This window comes from Podarcis bocagei, assembly GCF_964188305.1.
Source record: "Podarcis bocagei genome assembly, chromosome: 15".
NCBI lineage: Eukaryota > Metazoa > Chordata > Lepidosauria > Squamata > Lacertidae > Podarcis > Podarcis bocagei.
Genome location: NC_138141.1, coordinates 17,112,900 through 17,132,595, shown reverse-complemented (window position 1 = coordinate 17,132,595; position 19,696 = coordinate 17,112,900). Strand labels below are relative to the sequence as shown.

General features: G+C 46.3%; 2 protein-coding genes across 10 annotated transcripts; one reads left to right on the top strand and one right to left on the bottom strand.

Annotated features, from left to right (window-relative positions):
• Window positions 1-942: 942 nt before the first annotated feature.
• SLC37A4 (solute carrier family 37 member 4) lies at window positions 943-14,601 on the top strand. 9 transcript variants are annotated; one of them, XM_081172648.1, is made up of 11 exons: window positions 943-1,188; window positions 4,016-4,132; window positions 6,087-6,541; window positions 7,453-7,685; window positions 9,124-9,367; window positions 9,623-9,781; window positions 10,882-10,967; window positions 11,150-11,263; window positions 12,002-12,067; window positions 13,074-13,212; window positions 13,296-14,601. In XM_081172648.1, exons 3-11 carry the CDS (start codon window positions 6,394-6,396, stop codon window positions 13,460-13,462), a joined length of 1,356 nt encoding a protein of 451 aa, XP_081028774.1. In that variant the 5' UTR covers window positions 943-1,188; window positions 4,016-4,132; window positions 6,087-6,393; the 3' UTR covers window positions 13,463-14,601. The 9 variants fall into 9 exon arrangements, with proteins under 9 accessions (XP_081028774.1, XP_081028776.1, XP_081028779.1 ...); XM_081172649.1 differs by lacking the exon at window positions 943-1,188 and adding an exon at window positions 1,214-1,294; XM_081172650.1 differs by lacking the exon at window positions 4,016-4,132.
• On the bottom strand, window positions 13,604-19,688 carry TRAPPC4 (trafficking protein particle complex subunit 4). Its single transcript, XM_081172775.1, has 5 exons — window positions 19,499-19,688; window positions 17,099-17,273; window positions 16,875-16,978; window positions 15,817-15,943; window positions 13,604-15,151 (listed from the first exon to the last, which is right to left on the bottom strand). The coding sequence occupies exons 1-5, from the start codon at window positions 19,671-19,673 to the stop codon at window positions 15,073-15,075; spliced, it is 660 nt and encodes a 219-aa protein (XP_081028901.1). The 5' UTR covers window positions 19,674-19,688; the 3' UTR covers window positions 13,604-15,072.
• Window positions 19,689-19,696: the final 8 nt, after the last annotated feature.

Below are 19,696 nucleotides of genomic sequence, written 5' to 3'. Positions count from 1 at the left end.
TGTTAACTTTTTTTTTCTGGAGGGAGGAAAGGAGAAAGCGGGTGGTGATCACATTTTAAGTCATTCAGTTGAAATGTATTTGCTCCTTTTGAAAATGGTTTCAATAAAATAACTTGCTTTTCTAAAAAAAAATAAAAATCACTCTTTTTAAATGGAAGAATGAAAATTGGTGGAGCCTACACTGGCTACCCTCTCAAACAGATGGATCCTAAAGTGCCACCTACTACCTGCTGCAGTGATGGATTTCTAAAAGGTGAGGGGCTGCCTGTTTGGTAATCCCTAACACATTCAGGCCTCCTGTGTAGGCAGTGAGAATTGGCCATGGTGCCTAAATGCAGTTTTTCTTTCCTCTTGCTTCCTTCCCCTCCATATTGGTGGATGCATTCTAGAGCTTGGGTAGTCAAGTCTGGTGCCCTCCAGGTGTTAGGCCCCTATTCTTTTAAGCCCAAAGACAGTCCAACAACATCTGATGACCACCATATTTTGTGTGATTTTTTTCTTGTCCCTGAACCTCTTTTTAGTGTGGAATCCTGTCTCGTGTTAACCCCCACTATATAAAAGGGTGTGTTGGATGTTTTTTCCTAAACTTTAAATACTCCTAGCATGAAGGCAGGGCCTTGTTTAGTGTGGTGCTTGATGCCTTCAGTTGGGGTTTTGTTTTTGACAGGAGGGACAGGGAGGCTGTTGCCTTGGTGACCATTCCTCTGTGGAAGTCGCTGGCCAAGGGGAGGAAGTCAGCACTCTTTTATTTTTATGTTTCTTTATTATTATATTTTATTTATGGCCCCCTTCAGCTTCTCCTCAAGGTGCTTCCTACTTAAAATGCTGTCGGCGCAGCCGCTTCTCGTCGTTACTTTTTGGCGGGAAAAGTGATTCAAACTTAGGAAGGCCGCCGGTCTTTCAGTAGTGGGAAGTGCGCGTGCGCTGCAGCTTGGCTTGGTACTGAGGCCGACGGGAAAACAGGTAAGGGAGGCCAAACACGGATGGCGACCCTCCTTAGAAAGGAAAGCGTTACCATAGGAAACTGCGCGCGAGAGGCAGGGATTGGCCGGAAGCTCTTACCTGTCGACACGGACAATATGGATTGGAGGAGCCCGGAGAGTGGCGTGCCCCTTGCCCAATAGCCGAGGAGAATGCTTTCCGCAAGGCGGAGCTCCAAGCTGCGGGTCGCTGAGGAGCCACTATCAGGTTAGCCCACTTTTCCTGCGGCTGGTGCAGAGGAACCGCCGCGGCCGGTTGGTGGGTTGCCGGCGGCGAATGGTCCACGTCCGGCTTGGGCAAGCGCCCTTGAATTGTATGGGCCCAAGGTGCCCGGGCCGACGTTGATGGGCGCCCGGAGGCCTTTGGGAGCGGGAGGGATAAAAGTTTCTTCCTGCGTCCTCGCGACCTTTCCTTCCCTTGTTGTGTGGATCTATACTAAAGGGTCACCCCTGCCGCACCGCTGTCCTCTCGGAGGGTGAAGGGATGGGGCCACGGCGCTCCCCTGAACCCGTCCACAGGCGGAAGGAGTGGAATGCGAATAGCCTCCGCCCGGGGTCGGGGGACCCGTCCGGTCTCTTGACTGCCTCTGCACCTTCAATTGCCTTTCCTGTCTGGCTCCGTATGGGGTACGTGCCAGGCACCCCCACAAACACCCGAGACTCAAGATCCTGCCGTTTCTCGATTTAGCCCCATCTCTGCCTAGACCACGTCACGCGGGAAGGTGTTTTATATTACGCGGCATTAAAATTCGTTATTGTTTTAGCCAAATAGCCTTTGGCACCTCAATATATATGTTTGTATTTCTTTTAATACAGCATTGTACTTTTTAAAATTGTTGTCATACTTCCTGCGTTCACATGATGAAAAGGGGGTAAGAAATTGGATAATATTTGGATTGTTTGTTTTCATAAATACAAACTAATTATGGAAATGAAGAATAAAGGGAGTGCAGCTCCTAATATATAGCGCCATGCTCCAATCCCAAACTTTTTTAAATTCAGACATTCGCTTAAAGTATACAGAATTATCTCAGGCTAACTGTTAACTCCACCATAACTATTGCCTCGCTCCCCTTATTAATTATTAAATTAAACTTTACTAGTCACTTGTAACCCAAAGGGTCTCTGAGGAATGTAGGTTGGAATATATATGTGTGTGTATGACAATGGCACACAGAAATACATAAATACATTACATCGTATACTACATTAATATTACATACAGCACAGCGTATTAGGAAAACACACAACCCCCCATTTGTTGGCATCCGTCTGTCTCAAGAGACAATGAAAGAGTTCACCATCAGAGGTAAAGTCAAACAGTTGGAGAGTTACAGCACCTGTTGTGGCTGTGGAAACCAATACGAGAGAGACATGTTTTATTGCAGGTGGGGTAAATGAAGGCATCTGGTTTTGCTGCTGCAGATGCATCACAGCGTTTCATGACCTGACACTCTCCAGGCACTGCAGTTGTCTGCAAGGGTTTCCATATGGCGAGGTTAATGTTGTCAGCCTTCATGTCACATTTGCAGACATCTTTGTAATGCAGAATTGGTCTGCCAGTGCCAACCCAGTGCCTGAAAGCAAGCTCCTCCTAAAGCACATCCTTGGGGATCCTGTTCTACTTAGGAAGAGACACTAATAGGCAGCTGTTCACACAGAGTTGTCTTCATTATAAAATGTAATGTAAAGTATCCTGTAACACAGTCTTAGATAGTGGTGTAACAAGTAACTAGATAAAAATTTTACTCTGAAAAAGTGTACGTAATAGCATTTGCAACCATGTAATGTCCTTGGCCCAGTCCTCCAGCTTGGCTGACTGCCCATTGCCGGCAGTTACCCAATTGTAAAGTTATCTCTGTTAATTATTCTTTGGCCTAAATTCAGTAGAGGGAAAGCTCCACTGACTTCATCAGACTTGTATCAGAACCATTTTGATGGACTTTCCTTTATTGATTTTGCTTGCTGGTTTCTAAGCCCTTTTAGGCTCTAGAAAGTCATACTGTTTAAGTAAGATATGGGATCTCCTTCAGAGGGCTGTGAAAAACTGGGATAAATGTGACCATGCTCTTATCACACTTGCTCAGGACAAATGTCTGCAAGCTGCTTCACTGTGTCCCAGGAATAAACCCTTCTAAAAAGCAAGTAGTTGGGGGACCTCCTAGGACTTTCAGCTGAATCTTGGATCTAAGATCATTTATAATCTAAAAAGAGTGGGGTGATCCTAGCTAAAAAGAGGTGACATTTAAAGGACTTCTTGTTAAGGACCCTTGAAATTGCAGGACTCTGTAACCCGTTTATAATTTTAGGTGGTCCCACATCTGTGCGGGGAGTCTGAGTACTGCCTTGTCCATTTCAACTTCATTCTACTTTGCTCTTTACTAGCTCACTTTTCCAGACAATTTATCCTTTTGTTACAAAGTCCCTGTGAGAGGACACAAAAATGGCAGCAAACTACAGTAGTGCTGTCTAGCAACACTGCAGTGAAATTATCACATGTCAAAGCAGATTTTTAATCTCTGAATGAGATTTATTCTTGGAACTCCTTAAAAGAAGCAAGGAAACTTTTTTAAAAGTGGGGGGAGACATTTTTCAGCTCATGGACAATTGTTTTGCAGAGATGACATATCAGTGGTGCCCAGAGCAGGAAGCAAAAAGTGCGTAGAACAGCTGTAACTCTTACATCTTTACAAGAGGCTATATTCCAGCAGTCAGCCACAAATTACCCATCCTTCCATCCATGCTAGCAAAAGCCATTATCACAGTTCAGGGACACATTCCAGCCACACAAAAGCAATTAAGAAGGGTACAGAGCTGAACCAGTTAGGAGAGTGGCATGAGGGCTGGGTAGAAAGGCTTGGAGGGTTGCATTTGGCCTCAGCTCAGATTCCCCATGCTGTCTTGGGGGACTTTTACTTTGCCCCATGGCATATATGCTATGGAGTGCCACAAGAGTGTTTCATTCTTTCTGTTGTTTAAGAAGAAGAGCAGTTGCTAATATGCTGTTTACACTCAGTTCTATCCTTTTCATATAGGATTCATGTGAGACAGGATGTTATGAGCAGGGGAATTGCGGTCTGCCATGGACCAGACAGATGCTAATAAACTTAACGGTAATAAGAAGAGGGCCAGTTCATCTAATCAACCACATGGTGTGTGTTCCCTTTTCTCATCCATTCCTCCTGTAAAAGTTTGCATCTTGGGGATGTCTTGGTTAGATGCAGCCTTATGCTGGAAGCCCAGATGGCATCTAGCACAAGCCTTTCAGCAACTTGGGCTGATCCACCTACTGTACCTGGTAACCATTGTCTGTGACCTGGTAACATATAACTTGGATTACTGCAACACTTCTAGGAGCTGCCTTTGAAGACTACACATAAACATAAACTGATGCAAAATATGACAACTAAATTTATTGACTGGAACACACTGCATGGAATTGTGTCTGCATGTCTGTCTAAAACTTACCGTACTTTTCGGTTTTCATGGAATAAGCTGTTTTGGAATATTAATGATGGGTGGAATTGCTCTAGTGCTTGGGGTACCTGTTTTTTGCAGCCCTGGTTCTGTTGTGGCAGAGGACAGGCTGTTGAGCAAGTAGAGCTGGCCAAGAAACTAGCATGTTTATCAAATCCACAGAAGCACAGCATGCATAACATTAGGAACCTTAGTCTGGTGAGCAGAGTGCCCTAAGGTACCTGAGCAGAAATAATAGAGACAAAGCCTAAATTATGATAAAAGGCAAATGGCAAGCAAAATTATGGAAGATTTTCCTCTTATGGGCAGTCCCTTTAACGTGGGATATGTTAAGATATGGTATACCCCAACAATCTAATCTTTCAGATGTGTGCTTAAAATCTTTCTATTTGCCCAAGCCTTTTCTGACTGAACTTTTCTGTTGTCATCCATATCAACTTTATTATTCTTGGTATACATTTTATACTTATCCTTGTTTTTTGTACACCACCCTGATATTTTATAATGTGAGTGCTTTATAAGTAATTAAAAACGGGGAGAAAGCTTAAAGGGAGATGGAGGGCAAACAGACAGAAAAAGATGTTCCAGTGTTTCTGCCAAGCTATATGGGGCAGGTAAAACAGGGCTGAGTCGAAAGCGGGTTTGCAAGCACAGCTGGTCAGTCCTGTGCATATGGGCTTTCAAATCCCAAGAGTAAGCTGATTGTCTGGTCTTACGAAGCACTGTTTATGGGACTGTGTTAGTACCGGTACTTTTCTGGATGTGCCTTTGCCTGCATGGTTTGATTTCAAACAGTGTGGGCAAAAGCAGTTCATCTAGTGCTTTAAATTGATTTGGATTTTAATTTTATGCTGCCTTTCTGTATTTTATGCTTTCATTTTTGTGCTTTTACATTTATACACCTTTATGTTTGTATTTTAGCTCTACATTTAGAAGCTTCCTTAGGATTTTTGATAAATTGAAAGGCAGAATAAAAGTCTTCCAAATTAATAAGCTTGGTGCTCCACTCTGAAATACAGTAGAGGGAAGTGTTTGGTTTTTAATTCACTTGCAGTATCAGGGCCATCACTCAGTGGTAGAGCCTCTGCCTTGCATTCAAAAAGTCCCAGCTTCAACCCACAGCAGCCTGAGGTAGGGCTGGGAGATACCCCCATGCCAAAACCTGGAGAGATTCTTGCTGCCTGTCCATGTTGACAATACTGAGCTAGATGGACCCATGATCTAACTCTGTAAGGCAGCTGCCTATGTTCCTGCCGATACAAGAGACAGCCTTCTTGCCTTACTGATTTTGACAAAGCAATCCATCAGTGTCTGCGACTGCAGGATAATGTCTTTACAGCTTTGCACCTTCTTTCAGGAGCAAGACTCTTTTCCTGGGAAGGGTGGTGCTAGGTAGACTGCCCAGCCCATAGGCAGCTTGCTTCTGCAGCAGGACTTAGTTCCTATCAAAGATTATGTTGTAGACCTGATTGAGGAAGGCATTGATTCCCCCCCCCCCCTTTACTCCATCGTGCTATTTGAGTTCAGGGGTCAGAGTGTAGTGGGAGTGAGGAAACCCTTGTTAATCTTTCTACTCGGAAGACAGCTCTGTTTATCCCAGGCTAGTGTCTCTTGTTTGTTTCACTGTAGGTGGATGGATTTATACTGAACAGTGTGTCCAGCCATGTTCCCGGAGTTAATTATTCTCCAGAAGGTGGCCGTGAGCAGAAAAGAGAGCAACAGCGAACTCCAGCAAACCTCCGGGCTCAGCAGAAACCCTGGCAAGCGCCTGCCGCTCAAGTGCTCTGACAGCTGCTGCTTCCCTGCCTCTCTCCCTTCTTTCTAGCACATTGGTGCCGCCACCCCTCTTCTCACATTTACTGTAAACTGGGATCTAAAGTCAGAACTGCTACAGGCACCTTCTCTCCGTCCTTAGAGGCACAGCTCTGAAATCGCAATGGCAGGAAAGGGCTACGGCTATTATCGGGTGGTGATATTCACTGCCATGTTCATTGGCTACACCCTGTACTATTTCAACCGAAAAACGTTCTCGTTTGTGATGCCTTCAATCATGGAAGAGATAAGCCTCGACAAAGATGACTTGGGTAAGGGCTTTCTTCTTGGAAGGAGATGGTGCATGCAGAACATGTTTGTGGTGCTCAAAAAACTTTATCCTGAAAATATTTTCTTGAGATTTTGGGGGACTTCCTTTCTTTGTGCTTAGGGATTCAATTAGAATTCAGCTGTTGCTTTGCCAGGGAAGTTCTCTTTGGAAGGAGGCCAGTCACTTGGAGGCCAATTTGCAGTTCTGGGACTGATGTTGAAAGGCTGCTAGTTGGGCTTCTCTGAGTACTTGCATTTTCTTTCATTTCCAGATAAAGGCTGTCATTGTTGTTTTGCCTGTAATCTGCCCCCTTAATGTCCACTGTGAAGAACTGCATCACTTCTTAACCTGATGTTACAGTAGCGCTAGTATTTATTTGTTCTTATGCTATGGTAAGCGCAATGCACTGTAGTTAAAACTATATTAATAATAATAGGAGAGCAGGCGCCTGCCCCAAGGCGCTTACAATCAATAATCCAACAAAGGAAAGGAAGCAGAGGCAGGAAAGACATAAAAGTACATAATGTTTATTTCCAGTATGAGTACTTAGAGTTATTTTCACTAGGATGTGGTGACTAAAGGATTATGCCAGACAAAGGGTCTGTGGACAATTGTTTACCCACAAGCTGGAAGCAGCTACAATAGATCAGTCTAAAGCCTGAGCAATATATTCCCAGTTTGCCTAGAGAAGGACAAACATGGCCTTTCCTGAATGTAGACTTAAGCTTGAGGTAATAGATAGAAGGGCATCAGAATCTATAGAGCCTCTGTGTCTTACCTAATCCTAATACTGGCTAGCATTTTGCTTGTTTTAAGTACTACTCTCAATGAGGCTGAAGAGTTCATCTGTGACCAAGTTCCTTTGGCATAACATGAGCATGGCATACCTATCTGGGTTCTCATCCAATGCAGGTCTCATCACCAGCAGCCAGTCCGCAGCTTACGCCATTAGCAAGTTCATTAGTGGGGTCCTTTCTGACCAAATGAGTGCCCGATGGCTTTTTTCCTCTGGCCTCCTGTTGGTGGGCTTAGTCAATGTGGTCTTCTCTTGGAGCTCTACCGTCACCGTCTTCGCAGGGTTGTGGTTCCTCAACGGGCTGGCCCAGGGCCTAGGGTGGCCCCCATGTGGAAAAGTACTGCGCAAGGTAAGTGTGTGTGTGTGTGTGTGTGTGTGTGTGTGGTTGTTGTTGCTGTTGTTGTTTGTGTGTGTGTGTAGGGCATGCTGCTGCTTCCTGAGATTTTCCTAGCAGCAAGTTTCCAGCAGGGGGCCCCTGTGCCAAGAGAGCAGTCAGTCGAAATCCATTCTCCAGGGCAATGGAAGCTGAGAGCTGCAGGTGGCAGCAAGCGGTTATGGTAGCTTTTGTTTAGTGACTGTTTCTGTTGCTGCTGGTCATTAATGCCAGAACCTCACTTGCTGTTTTCCTGTCCCAGGCTGCAGAGGTAGAGGCCTTGCCACTTCTCTCCGCTCCCAATAGGTGCCATGCTTCTGGTGAGCTTTGACTTGGCAGCGGTGGTGGGAACTATCAATCACAAACCATATCATATTTCACTTCGAGATATTCTTGGGCAGCTGGCACCCCTGTTGCCCCCAGCAGCAGCAGCCTGCCCAGACTGCCTAAAATATGATCAAATGACGCTGAGCAAGTGGGCCTTGCAGTGGAAAGTGTTTTCTGTGTTGGGCTAGGCATTCTGTACCCAGGAAGAGCTGGTGTGCAAGCAGCATAAAGAAGTAAGAAGAGCACTGTCAATCAAATCAAAGGCCCACCGTGTTCAGCACCTGGTTTCCTGTAGTAAACAACCAGCCACCTCTTGGGGACATACAGTAAGCTGGACAGGAAGACAATAGCTGTTGTTCTCCAGCAAACAGAGGAAGAGCATTCCTCTGATTCAGATGGTAGCATATATGCCTCATAACCAGTAGCCTTTGATAGTGCAACATCCAAAAGGAGAAGGGGAAGCTCTCTGGTGTCCTGGCAGTAACATACAACCCCCTTTGCAGAAAGATTGGGGGCTGCAAGTGTTTCTGGGAGCAGTAAACCCCCTTATTCAAATCTAAAATAAAGGAGGATTATTGTGAAATGTTTTTACCAAGAGGCCACTCCAGCTCCTTTTGTCCCACCTTCAGCCTGTGCAGAAGCCTCTGTCCCTCTCCCATTCCAGGGTCTGGCTGCAGGCAGCCCTTTGCTTATTAGCTGTGCAAGACCCTCTGCTTTTTTGAGCTGCCCTTGATTATGCCCCTTTTATCTATCTCCTGTTATTTTTGAGAAGTTGTTCAGACTTAATCGATTGCATCTTGTTTCATTTTCTGCTGATGTATTTTTTATACTGTAAACTGCTTTGGGAGCCGTTCAGCTGAAAGGTTTTGGGAACTGTGTTTCAAGAGGGGCAGTTTGAGATGCAACTTGGGGGACTGGTTTGCGTCCCATTGGTGACTCCAGCAAAATGTTGGCCATCATTGTTCATGACCAGCCTGGAGGCTTATGGGGCGGAGTTCTAAAATCACGTGAGCCTTCCATATGCATGCCGGGCCCTGGAATGGGGACCTGCCCCAACTCATGTCCTTTCTCTCTCCCTTCTGTGTAGTGGTTTGAACCTTCCCAGTTTGGGACTTGGTGGGCCATCCTCTCCACCAGCATGAACCTGGCAGGAGGGCTGGGCCCTATTGTGGCTGCTCTGATGGCGCTGAGCTATGACTGGCGCACAACTCTGGCCCTTTCCGGTTCTGTGTGTGTGGTCGCCTCCTTTGTGTGCCTGCTCCTGATTAAGAATGAGCCCTCGGACGTGGGACTGCCCAACATTGAGCCTGGGCCCAAGAAAGGGAAAAAGGGTGAGTGTCTGGGAGGTGAGAACTGGCTGAGGTGGGACAAAACAGCAGAACTGCCTAATATGACCTACTTTTGACCAAGCTGCAAAGTGGAAGGTGTAGAATCTGGTAGGGCAGGTAGTCCTGACGGGATTATAAGAGTCAGCTCATGGAAGCCTCCAGTGAGAATCAATGGGAAGCCATGAAATTCTCCAGTACAGTCAAACTTCTATGAGAGCTTAGCTCAAGCTCAAGTGAGTAATGGTTTCTTCCTTGTAGGCTCCTCGGCAAATGACAGCACACTGGCTGAGCTGCTGCTTTCTCCATACCTCTGGGTCCTGTCTACTGGCTATCTGGTTGTCTTTGGTGTGAAGACATGCTGTACAGACTGGGGGCAGCTATTTCTCATCCAGGAAAGAGGACAGTCTGCACTTGTGGGTATGAGACACCAGCCCCAGCCTAATGTTGTGTCTTCCAGAGCTAGTCAAATCCTCGTGGCAGGCAATTAACCCTACCCTTGAAAACGTAAAAGAGTTCATTGTGTGCCAGTGTCAGTTGGGAGTTACCTCTGAGCCCTATCACTGCCCCCTTCATCATGAGGAGGTGAGAGATGGTACCTTTCCCTACCTTGAAAAGCAAAGAGAGGTGAGAGGAAATTGCAACTCTGTGTGCTTCTCCTTTTGCTGCTGTATTGTGATTTTCAAGACTCAGATCAGCAGCTAAACAGAAAGAGAAACAGAATAGGGGTAAGGGTTGGAGGGAAAGGGGGCTGATCTGGGAGGTGGGTGCAGGGGTCAGAGAAAAGAGAGCAGATAAAGACATATGAGTTTGATCTAGAAAATGAATTCTCTTGAAATGATTTAAGGTTTTTTTCCCCCACAGGCTCACTACCACCACCAAATCACAGGTCATATCTGTCTCCATTGACAGAATTGTAAAAACTACAGATGCAATGTTTTTCGTTGCTCCCATGATGCAAAAACATGGATCGAAGACATGGATCTTTGTGGATCCTCATTATTTTGACAGGATCTTCTCAAAACCACCATAAATCATGGATCACCTCTGGATTGGGTTTTTTCATTCTGTGTAAAAATAATAAAGATCAATGAGAATCCATTCCTTGTATCAATGCTTCTGAAGTACTGGAAAGCACTGGATCTTATTTTTCCAGTGTACCCCTCCCTCATTTGTCTGAGGAGAAATAGTGACACATGTGAGAGAAGAAACTAGAAAGGGTTGAGCCCACGCCCCCCTTGCAAAATTTCAAATATGCACACAGGTCCAAAAAGATTGACGCCCCATGTTCTACCCTGCTACTGGCCATTCTCAATGCCAAATATTGTTTGTTTCCTGAAATACTTCGTGGTGGAAAAATATCTGAGAAACTGCTTTCAGCTGAGAAGTGTTAGTGCAGCAGGCAAGAAACTGTTAGCCTGACAAATCCCTCATTTCCATGTTCTACAAGGGAGCAGAATTCCCATATGCAGGTTCTCCCTCTAGTGTAAGCTGGCTTCTATTTGTTGTATACCCTGTAGGAAGTTCCTACATGAGCGCCTTGGAAGTTGGGGGCCTGGTTGGCAGCATTGCAGCTGGCTATCTTTCAGACCAAGCAGTTGCACGGGTAAGTCACCCTGTCTCTTGTAGTACAAAGGACAGCTACTCCTGGATGTCTGTTTCAGGCAGCCTTCCAAGGCAGTTGGTGATTGGCAGTATGGACATAGGTAAAGGAGGGGCTTGGCGAGGCACAGGGTACTGCTGAGGTTGTTGGCTGTTTTAATACAAGGGCATCTTCATGTCTTCCAGGTGGGCCTGTCCAATTATGGGAACCCTCGACACAAACTTCTTCTCACTATGATGGCAGGCATGTCGGCTTCTATGTACCTCTTCCGGGTCACAGTCACAGCCAGCTCTCCTAAGGTAAGCCATACAAAAGCAGTTTGTTGCCACAGCTCAGGTTAGGCGAGACAGATACGGTTCAGACAGAAAGCTGATTTACAGCATCACAATGTGATAGAGGAAAGGACAAAACTGTTCCCATGCACAAGCAAGGACTTTCCTTATTGCAAGACCTGAATGGCTCACAGCATCACCTGCTTGGAGTACTTATTGAACATGTAATTCTCTTGACTCCTTATGCTTTTTAGTAAGCAGTAGCACATCCCAGAAGAAGGATTTCCACAATTGAAATGAAGTTTGACTTCTGGGGCATGTGTGATGTTCTCCGGCTTTAGATCCCTTAGAGTGAAAGTTTCTTGGGACCCTTCCTTTCTGGGCTTTTTACATCTACAGTCCCACCTATTGAAGCTATAAATTTCGCAGCTTCACCAGCTTTGCTCTGCCTTAGAGAAGCAGTCAAGGGAATTCCCCAGTTCCAAGCAGAGCATCACACGAGCCGATGTGGGGTATTGCCATTAATGGCAGAAGTAGGACCCTGTGGTCCTTTAACTCCCATCAGCCTTAGCCAGCATGAGCAATGGCCAAGGGTGATGGGAGTTGTAGTCCAACAACCTGTGTATGGCCACAGGTCCCGATCATTGATGTACAGCATTGAAGGTGGTGGTGGTGTTTCTGAATGGCAGGTTTTACAGTTATTGCAATGCCTTTTTCTTCTTCTCTCTTTGCAACTTGCTCATTTTTTCCTTCTTTCTCTCTCAGGAAAGCGACTTTTGGATTCTAGCCCTCCATCCTCTTTCTAACCTTGTGGGCTTAACAGAACACGAGGTCTATATTCTGCTTTATCGTTATCCTGCCTTAGCTTCCCATATCTTGCTTCTCTGCTGTTATTCTGTGGGGTTTTGAACCTTGAAGGAATGCAATAAACGTCTAAAAGAAACCAAAGCATTATCTGTTCATGCTGTCAGCTGCTTCACACATCTGTCTCCTAACACGTGCACTTCATAGGTTGCAGCTTTGGAGCATCTGCCTATGGCAAAAGGGTAAAAGTAGCTTCTGGGGTGCTTAGGGCAGGGGTAGGCAACCTAAGGCCCGGAGGCCAGATGCGGCCCAATCGCCTTCTCAATCCGGCCCACGGACAATCCGGGAATCAGTATGTTTTTACATGAGTAGAATGTGTCTTTTTATTTAAAATGCACCTCTGGGTTATTTGTGGGGCCTGCCTGGTGTATTTACATGAGTAGAATGTGTGCTTTTATTTAAAATGCATCTCTGGGTTATTTGTGGGGCATAGAAATTCATTCATATATTTTTTCAAAATATAGTCCGGCCTACCACAAGGTCTGAGGGACCAGCCCACGGCTGAAAAAGGTTGCTGACCCCTGGCTTAGGGAGACATGATATAATCCTCTGATTGCACTGATAGATAATGTTGCCCTAGACATGTTATCAGACCAGTGTGCTAAAGGTTCTCATTTTTACAGTAATATATATATTTTAAGGACAGTTTCTGGGGTACTGTTGGAATTTGTGCATCTGCAAACAGTGATTTTAAAGCACTTACATATAACCCCATCAAATGCTCTTGCACAACCTTTGCTTTCTATAGAAACTGTTGCTCATGATCGTTGTTAATCTAATTAACCAGATTGCTAACAAACAGTTCCCCTTGACTCCAGAAAAATGGAACTAAAAGCTCTCACAAGTATAAGGTATTTCTTAAGTGTAGTCTGAAACACTACCTCGTAGACAGAGATCCAGGTAGCAAGCTGTAGGGTAGTTGGAATTTTATTACCCCCATATTCTGACTTTCTTTTTGGCCTTGTTTTGTTAGTTATGGATCCTGCTGTTAGGAGCTATCTTTGGATTTTGCTCTTATGGGCCGATTGCATTGTTTGGAGTAATAGCCAATGAGAGTGCGCCATCAAACCTGTGTGGAACTTCTCACGCCATTGTTGCACTAATGGCAAATGGTGAGTTTAGTCCTTCCAGAAATTGAGGATGGCAACACATTCTCTCCCCCTGCCCTCAAGTGACCTTTTCTTTTCTTTTTCAGTTGGAGGGTTCCTGGCTGGGCTACCTTTCAGTACCATCGCCAAACACTACAGCTGGGGAACAGCCTTCTGGGTAGCAGAAATTACCTGCACGGTCAGCACAGTAGTGTTTTTCTTCTTGAGGAACATCCGCACCAAGATGGGCCGGGTACCAAAGAAGGCTGACTAAAGCAGAGCAGTAGCTTGGCTGTTGGAGGAGCCTCCCACTGCAACCATGGGTTTTAAAAAAGTACTGCAACAACTATTAGATCAAGGCAGAACTAAGCTTTGACAGTGTATCCTGGACCAGGGTAAAGTTTTCTGTTTAAAAAAAAAAAATCACTTTGCTGCCACCTATTTTTGTTCCTTAAAATGGGAACGGCCAGAATGGTTTGGACCTAATGGACCAAACCCTATTCTGCTTCTCCCTGGCAAAGGCAAGATTTGGCAGCTTCACCTGTATTAGCCTCCTGATGATCTCACTGGCAGCCTGCACTTCTTCCAAATGTTTTGTAAGCAAGCAGCGTAAGGACTCATTTTTACTGCCTGGAGAGGGAGGTGTCACTTTTCTACCTCCACCACCTACAGAACACTTCTCTTGTGTATTTGTGCTTAATTATTCCCTTGATTTCTTCACCTTCCAACATTCAGTTAATTCGGAGAACTCTCTCCTCAAACAGTCTGTGGTACATAGGGGTGTAATTGAATTGGAGACATTCACAAGAGGGAAGGCTTCATTCCTTAATCTTAGTATTTGGGGCTGTAGCTAGGCAAGGATGGACGGGCATGTGTACCTTACTAAGCATATAGACATGCAAACCTCAGAACTGGGCCCAAATGTGCCCAAGACTCTTTCATCTGGTCCTCTGGATTCTTCCCCAGACACCATCCCTACATTGTTTTCATTTTCCAGAATGTGTTCTTGAACTCTTATAATGCTTCTTCCTTACATGGATGGAAGAGAGAAGGGGATGTGTGTGCATAGAAACTAGTCTGCTGTACAAAGGTAAAATTTACATGAGTTATCCTCCTGCTTTTGCCTCTGACCCTGTCTTCTACTGGCATGTTGCCAGCAAGGGAATGCAGCCCTCAAACTGATGTAAATAGATACATGATAATGAGGAATGTAGCATTTTGCAGTTTGCACTGATCAGAACTTCCCTGGACACTTCTGCAGACATTTTAGGGGCCTCTAACTATAATTGCCATGAGGAGCTGATAATGCAGACTTAAAATGGACAGTTTTATGTGAAACTGGATTCCAGATCTTGTTCATTGTTATGGAGTGTACAGTGACAGCAATAAAGACAATAAAGTAGAATTAACCTATGTTCCTGTGCAGAGGCCTCTTCCTAAATAGTATTACTCCACTAGGCAGAAGCCCATAGAGATTTGCAATTTGGTTCAGGCTCTTACCCTCCCTGGATGCTGAACGCCAGATAATTCATTCCCAGCTCAAGAATCAAGTCCTTCCTCTTCCTTTAAGGAATGCTTTATTTACATTTGCAAACATACAGTGCTTCAGTTATAAATTAAAAGAATACATTGCAGCAGACATATATGTACATGCACCACTCTTGAAGGAATGGTGTAGCTCTCATGTTTCCTTTCAAGCTGCCAGCCAGCTTCCTTCAGCAGCAGCCAAGATTCAGCACCAACCACATCCACTCAACAGCAATACTCCCTGTTCTGTGCTCTGGAATTGCAGTCAAGGTGGCTACGAACAGATGGTTGGTCATCTGTCTGACTCATATTTTAGTTGTTTAGTCCACTGGGTGACTGAAGTGGGATAAATCCACCCTACAATCCTGGCCCAAAAGGCCCCGCTTTCTCTGCTACCTCCAGCGCAAGCTTCAAGTTCTGATCAAAGAGCTCACATCTGAAATGGTGAAACAAACACAAGAGAACTAGAACATAACCACACTGGAGCAGGTTTAGAATAGTAAGTTACCCATTTTCCATTTTATTCTCAGTCTGGGATGAATGTCTGAACGGAGTGAAACTGTGATTCAGCATTAGTAAGGTATGAAATACCATGTCAATGCAGCCTGAAGATCAACCTTGGGGACCTTCTAGACATTGTTAGACTCTACTCCCATCAGTCCCAGCAAACATGACCCGTAGTCATGGATGATGGGAGCTGGAAGGCCCTTACAGGCTTCCAGGTCCTGTTGAAGATGCTTCTGTTTGCTCTCCTTGATAAGCTTAACTTCTTGAATCAACACTGGCACTGTGGAAAATGCCCCCCAGGCATGAAGTGTTCAGTAACATGTCTCAGTGTGAGGGCATGTAAGAAACGAGCCATGCAGACTTACTAGGCCTCATACACTATCTAATGTGACGCTACCTATCTATTGTGATCACATTCCACAGTTGTTCATGGGATTTGCCAGCATCCCAGGGAATAAACTGAGGGGTTCAGGAGCCAGGAGGGTTTTTCTCTCTTAATACTCATGTAGATTGACTTCTAAACATATGGTGGGGGGAATCAATTTTAGTAAGGGAGGGTTTGTTTTAGTGTGAGAATGTGCATTTGATCTCTACCTGATTGGCATCTCCAAGGAGTAGAAAGGATTTTTCAGAGCAAAGTCTGAATAAATCTCATAAATCTTGCGCAGAAGGGAATCTATCCCAGACTGCCGTGGATCAGCAAGCACCACAAATTTTATCCCTGAGGATATGAAAAACAGAGTTAGAGCAAGCCACATCCAAAGCAACACATACAACTGGCCTGAGTGATTTTAAAATGCACAAAAAGGTTCATTCCTTGTCATTCTTCCTCAATAAAGGCCCTGCAAGGCAAAGGCAGATATCAAATGCCAGGAACCAGGCAGATGGAACAGCAAAGGAGGAGAAAGTTGCCTATTAGCTACCAAGGTATTGTTGGTTTTAAAGCCCTACACAACTTAGGACCAGGATAGCTAGCAAGCTCCCAAGGACACCCTGCAAGTCGTTCCACCATCACTGGATTGCCACTTGGTAATGCGGAAACAGGCCTCAGTGATGACTCCCACCTTTTGCAATGCCTTACCTTGGGAAATTTATGGAGACAGTAATGATATTTAACTGCCTCTTAAAACATCTGTTTACCCAAGCTTCATTGGACTCCTGACTCTTACAATTTTAATTCTATTTTGTGATACACACTTTTATTTTTAGGTAGCTTAACTGATTGGGAGTTTTTTTGTTGCTTTTTATAAGCTACTTCTACTACTACTTATTATTATTAATAATAATTACATTTGTATAATGCTCTTCACCTTGAAAATGAACAGCAGTTCACAACATAAAATTACAAAATAAAATTATAAGAACACTAGATTAATAATAATAATAATAATAAACAACTCCCTGGGGAGAGACTATTATTAGATTAAACGGAAGAAACATTTTATTTTTTTGTAAACCACTTGTGATTTTTATATAATGAAGTACACATAATAGTTATTAAACATTTGTCTTTTACCACTTCTCCACAAAGAGTAGCACTTCTAGGAACATCCTCACTGAATGTCGCTGCAGAACTTTACTTGCTCAAGTGGGGTCTGCTGTCCATACTAACTAAAGGTCAAGAAATGCAGATATTATAAAAGAAGCAATACCTGTTAGAGTCTGAAAACAGTGTAGCTTGAAAGTATCGGTCTCTAGCATCTCGATTCCAGAGCTCCCCTGCTCGGGAGACAGTTGGGACCCAATTGCAAACAACCTGCACATGAACAGAGCCCCAAATTGTACCAATTGATGAAGTGCCTTCCCTATATCAAAACCAGTCAACCCCTATCCCTTTTCTGGGTTCTGGCAAACATCTCATCCACCCCTGACTCACGAGTGGAACATGGAGGCCAGCATGAGCTTCTCATTGGATGACAGTCGGGGGCGACCAAAGCGGATTGACACTGGGTAGTTGGATGGGTTGCCCAGGAACTCCAGCACATCCCTGCCGTCACCAGTGTACCTTCCGTTGACATCAATGCCGTTGATGGCAAGCACAGCATGGCCCACTGCAAAGAAGGGAAGAGGCAGTCATCACTCAATACCCCCTCTCACCCGGCACTGGCAAGCCTTCCTGCATCAGTAACTTCCCTGTCTCTCTCACACTTGGAAGCTCTGCCAATCAGTGGAGTAAAGCAGTGTTTCCCAACCGGTGTTCCGCGGCACACTAGTGTGCCGTGAGATGTTGCCTGGTGTGCCGCGAGGACTTGTGGGAAGCCGCCCCTTCCCTGGGCGACGCGCCGCCTCGCGACTCCGGAGTCAGTCCCGAGGGCTCTCGGAGGGACTCGCGAGCGACGGCGCGGCGGCTCCGGGGCGCGCTCAGCCGGGCCGCCGCGCGCTCCCGCTGCAGCTGCCCGGCGTGGAGCGCGACGCGGAGCCGGCCGGGCTTGGAGGCGCCCAGGTAGGGCCGAGCCGGGCGGGGGCGGGGAGGTCTCGGTCTGCTGCGGGCGCAGGAGGGAGAGGGGGAGCCGTCGGGTCTCCTGGAAGGAAGCGAGGCGGCGGCTGAGGGGGATGCAGCCCCGTCCCCAGCAACAGGCACTCCTCGAAGTGAGGCCACAAGTCGGGGCTCGGACAGGGCCTGGAAGCAGCGGCTCCGGCTCTTGGGAGCGGAGAAGGGGACTTCGAAAGCGGCCTGGAGGAGAAAAGCCCCGATGCAGCGAGAGCGGGGAGCGTGCTGCCTTGTCCAGGCCTCCTCGCTTTGTGCCGTCCGCTGCCGGGAGCAGGACACGGGGGCTCCTCGTTCGCATGCTTTCCCGGGTGATCGGTGAGGGTTAGAGTTAGGGTTAGGGTCCCTCAGTCCCTCACTTTGCTGCCTCCTCCCCCCCCACCCCCAAAGCTTGGAGGTTCCCCGGCAAGGGGGAGGGGAAAAAATTAAAAACTTTCACTTTCGTGCGTCCCTCCCGGCGTGACGCTGCGCGCTGATGTCACAGGGCTGTAATGGTGGTGTGCCGCGAGATTTTTTTCATCAAACAAGTGTGCCTTTGCCCAAAAAAGGTTGGGAAACACTGGAGTAAAGGAGCAAGAGCAGCTCCAGTATACAGTGTCATTTCCTGGAGCAGAATTTGCCAGTGACATAACCTGAGATGGGTGGTGGATGTTAGGTCTGACCAGGTTCAGCTTGGGATCCCTATCTTAGGTAGGCAAAGCTTAGCCAGTGAACATCTCTGAGCCACCCTGAGATCTTTAGGTTTAAGGTGGTGTGCTAAATAAATAAACAAGCAAATAAATAAAACCTTTGGGAGGTGGTCAAAACGTTTTACTATAAATGTCACACATGAGGCTAAAAACCCTCAGAAGCATAAATGTACAGTGGTATCTCTGGTTACGTACTTAATTCGTTCTGGAGGTCCGTTCTTAACCTGAAACTGTTCTTAACCTGAAGCACCACTTTAGCTAACGGGGCCTCTTGCTGCTGCCGCACCGCCGGAGCACGATTTCTGTTCTCATCCTGAAGCAAAGGTCTTAACCCGAGGTACTATTTCTGGGTTAGCGGAGTCTGTAACCTGAAGCGCATGTAACCCGAGGTACCACTGTATTTATAATAAATCAATGACCATCAAAATCAGCTGCTGGAGGCAGTCACCGTACCCTGCCTAATAGTAAGGGGGTCGGAGAGTGTCGAGGGGACCCAGTTGTTCCCCCTCCATGCTGCAAAAAGCCCAATTCCCTAATCCCTTGTGAGCCACCCTTTGCCAGAGGAGCCTAATAAAGTGGACAAGGTTCAGGTGTGCGCTGCCACCAAAGCTTTTTCAGCTCAAGGAGCAGCTGTCATGAGTTCCGTCTCCCCTTCAATGTCCAAAGGCAGCGGAGGCACCAGAATATTAATATTATTATTAATAATTATTATTTATTTATACCCCGCCCATCTGGCTGGGTTTCCCCAGCCACTCTGGGCGGCTTCCAACCAAACACTAAAATACAATAACCTATTAAACATTCAAAGCTTCCCTAAACAGGGCTGCCTTCAGATGTCTTCTAAAAGTTTGGTAGTTATTTTTCTCTTTGACATCTGGTGGGAGGGCTTTCCACAGGGAGGGCGCCACTACCGAGAAATAAAAAATTCGCGGATAGGTGGGGGGAAGGCAGAGTGGGGAAAGTATACTTATTGGGGGGGGGGATACAGCGCGTGTTAACGAAATGGGGGGGGCTCCGCTCGTCCCCCTCGGGCGCCGCCTGTGTCGAAAGGGCCCAGCTCCCGGGGCCGCTCCTTTGCCGGCTGCTTCCCGCCCCTCACCGCGGATGCCGTCGCGCTGCCCGAAGGAAACGAGGACATGCTCGTCGTGCGGGCGCAGCACCAGCTCGAGCGGGAAGCTGAAGGTCTTCTCGGTCTCGGCCCTCGGCGCGTAGTGGTCCAGCTGGTAGATGAGCCCTCCGGCCTTGTTCACCACATACACGCTGAAGATGGCCATCGCGGCTTCCGTCTGACGTCACG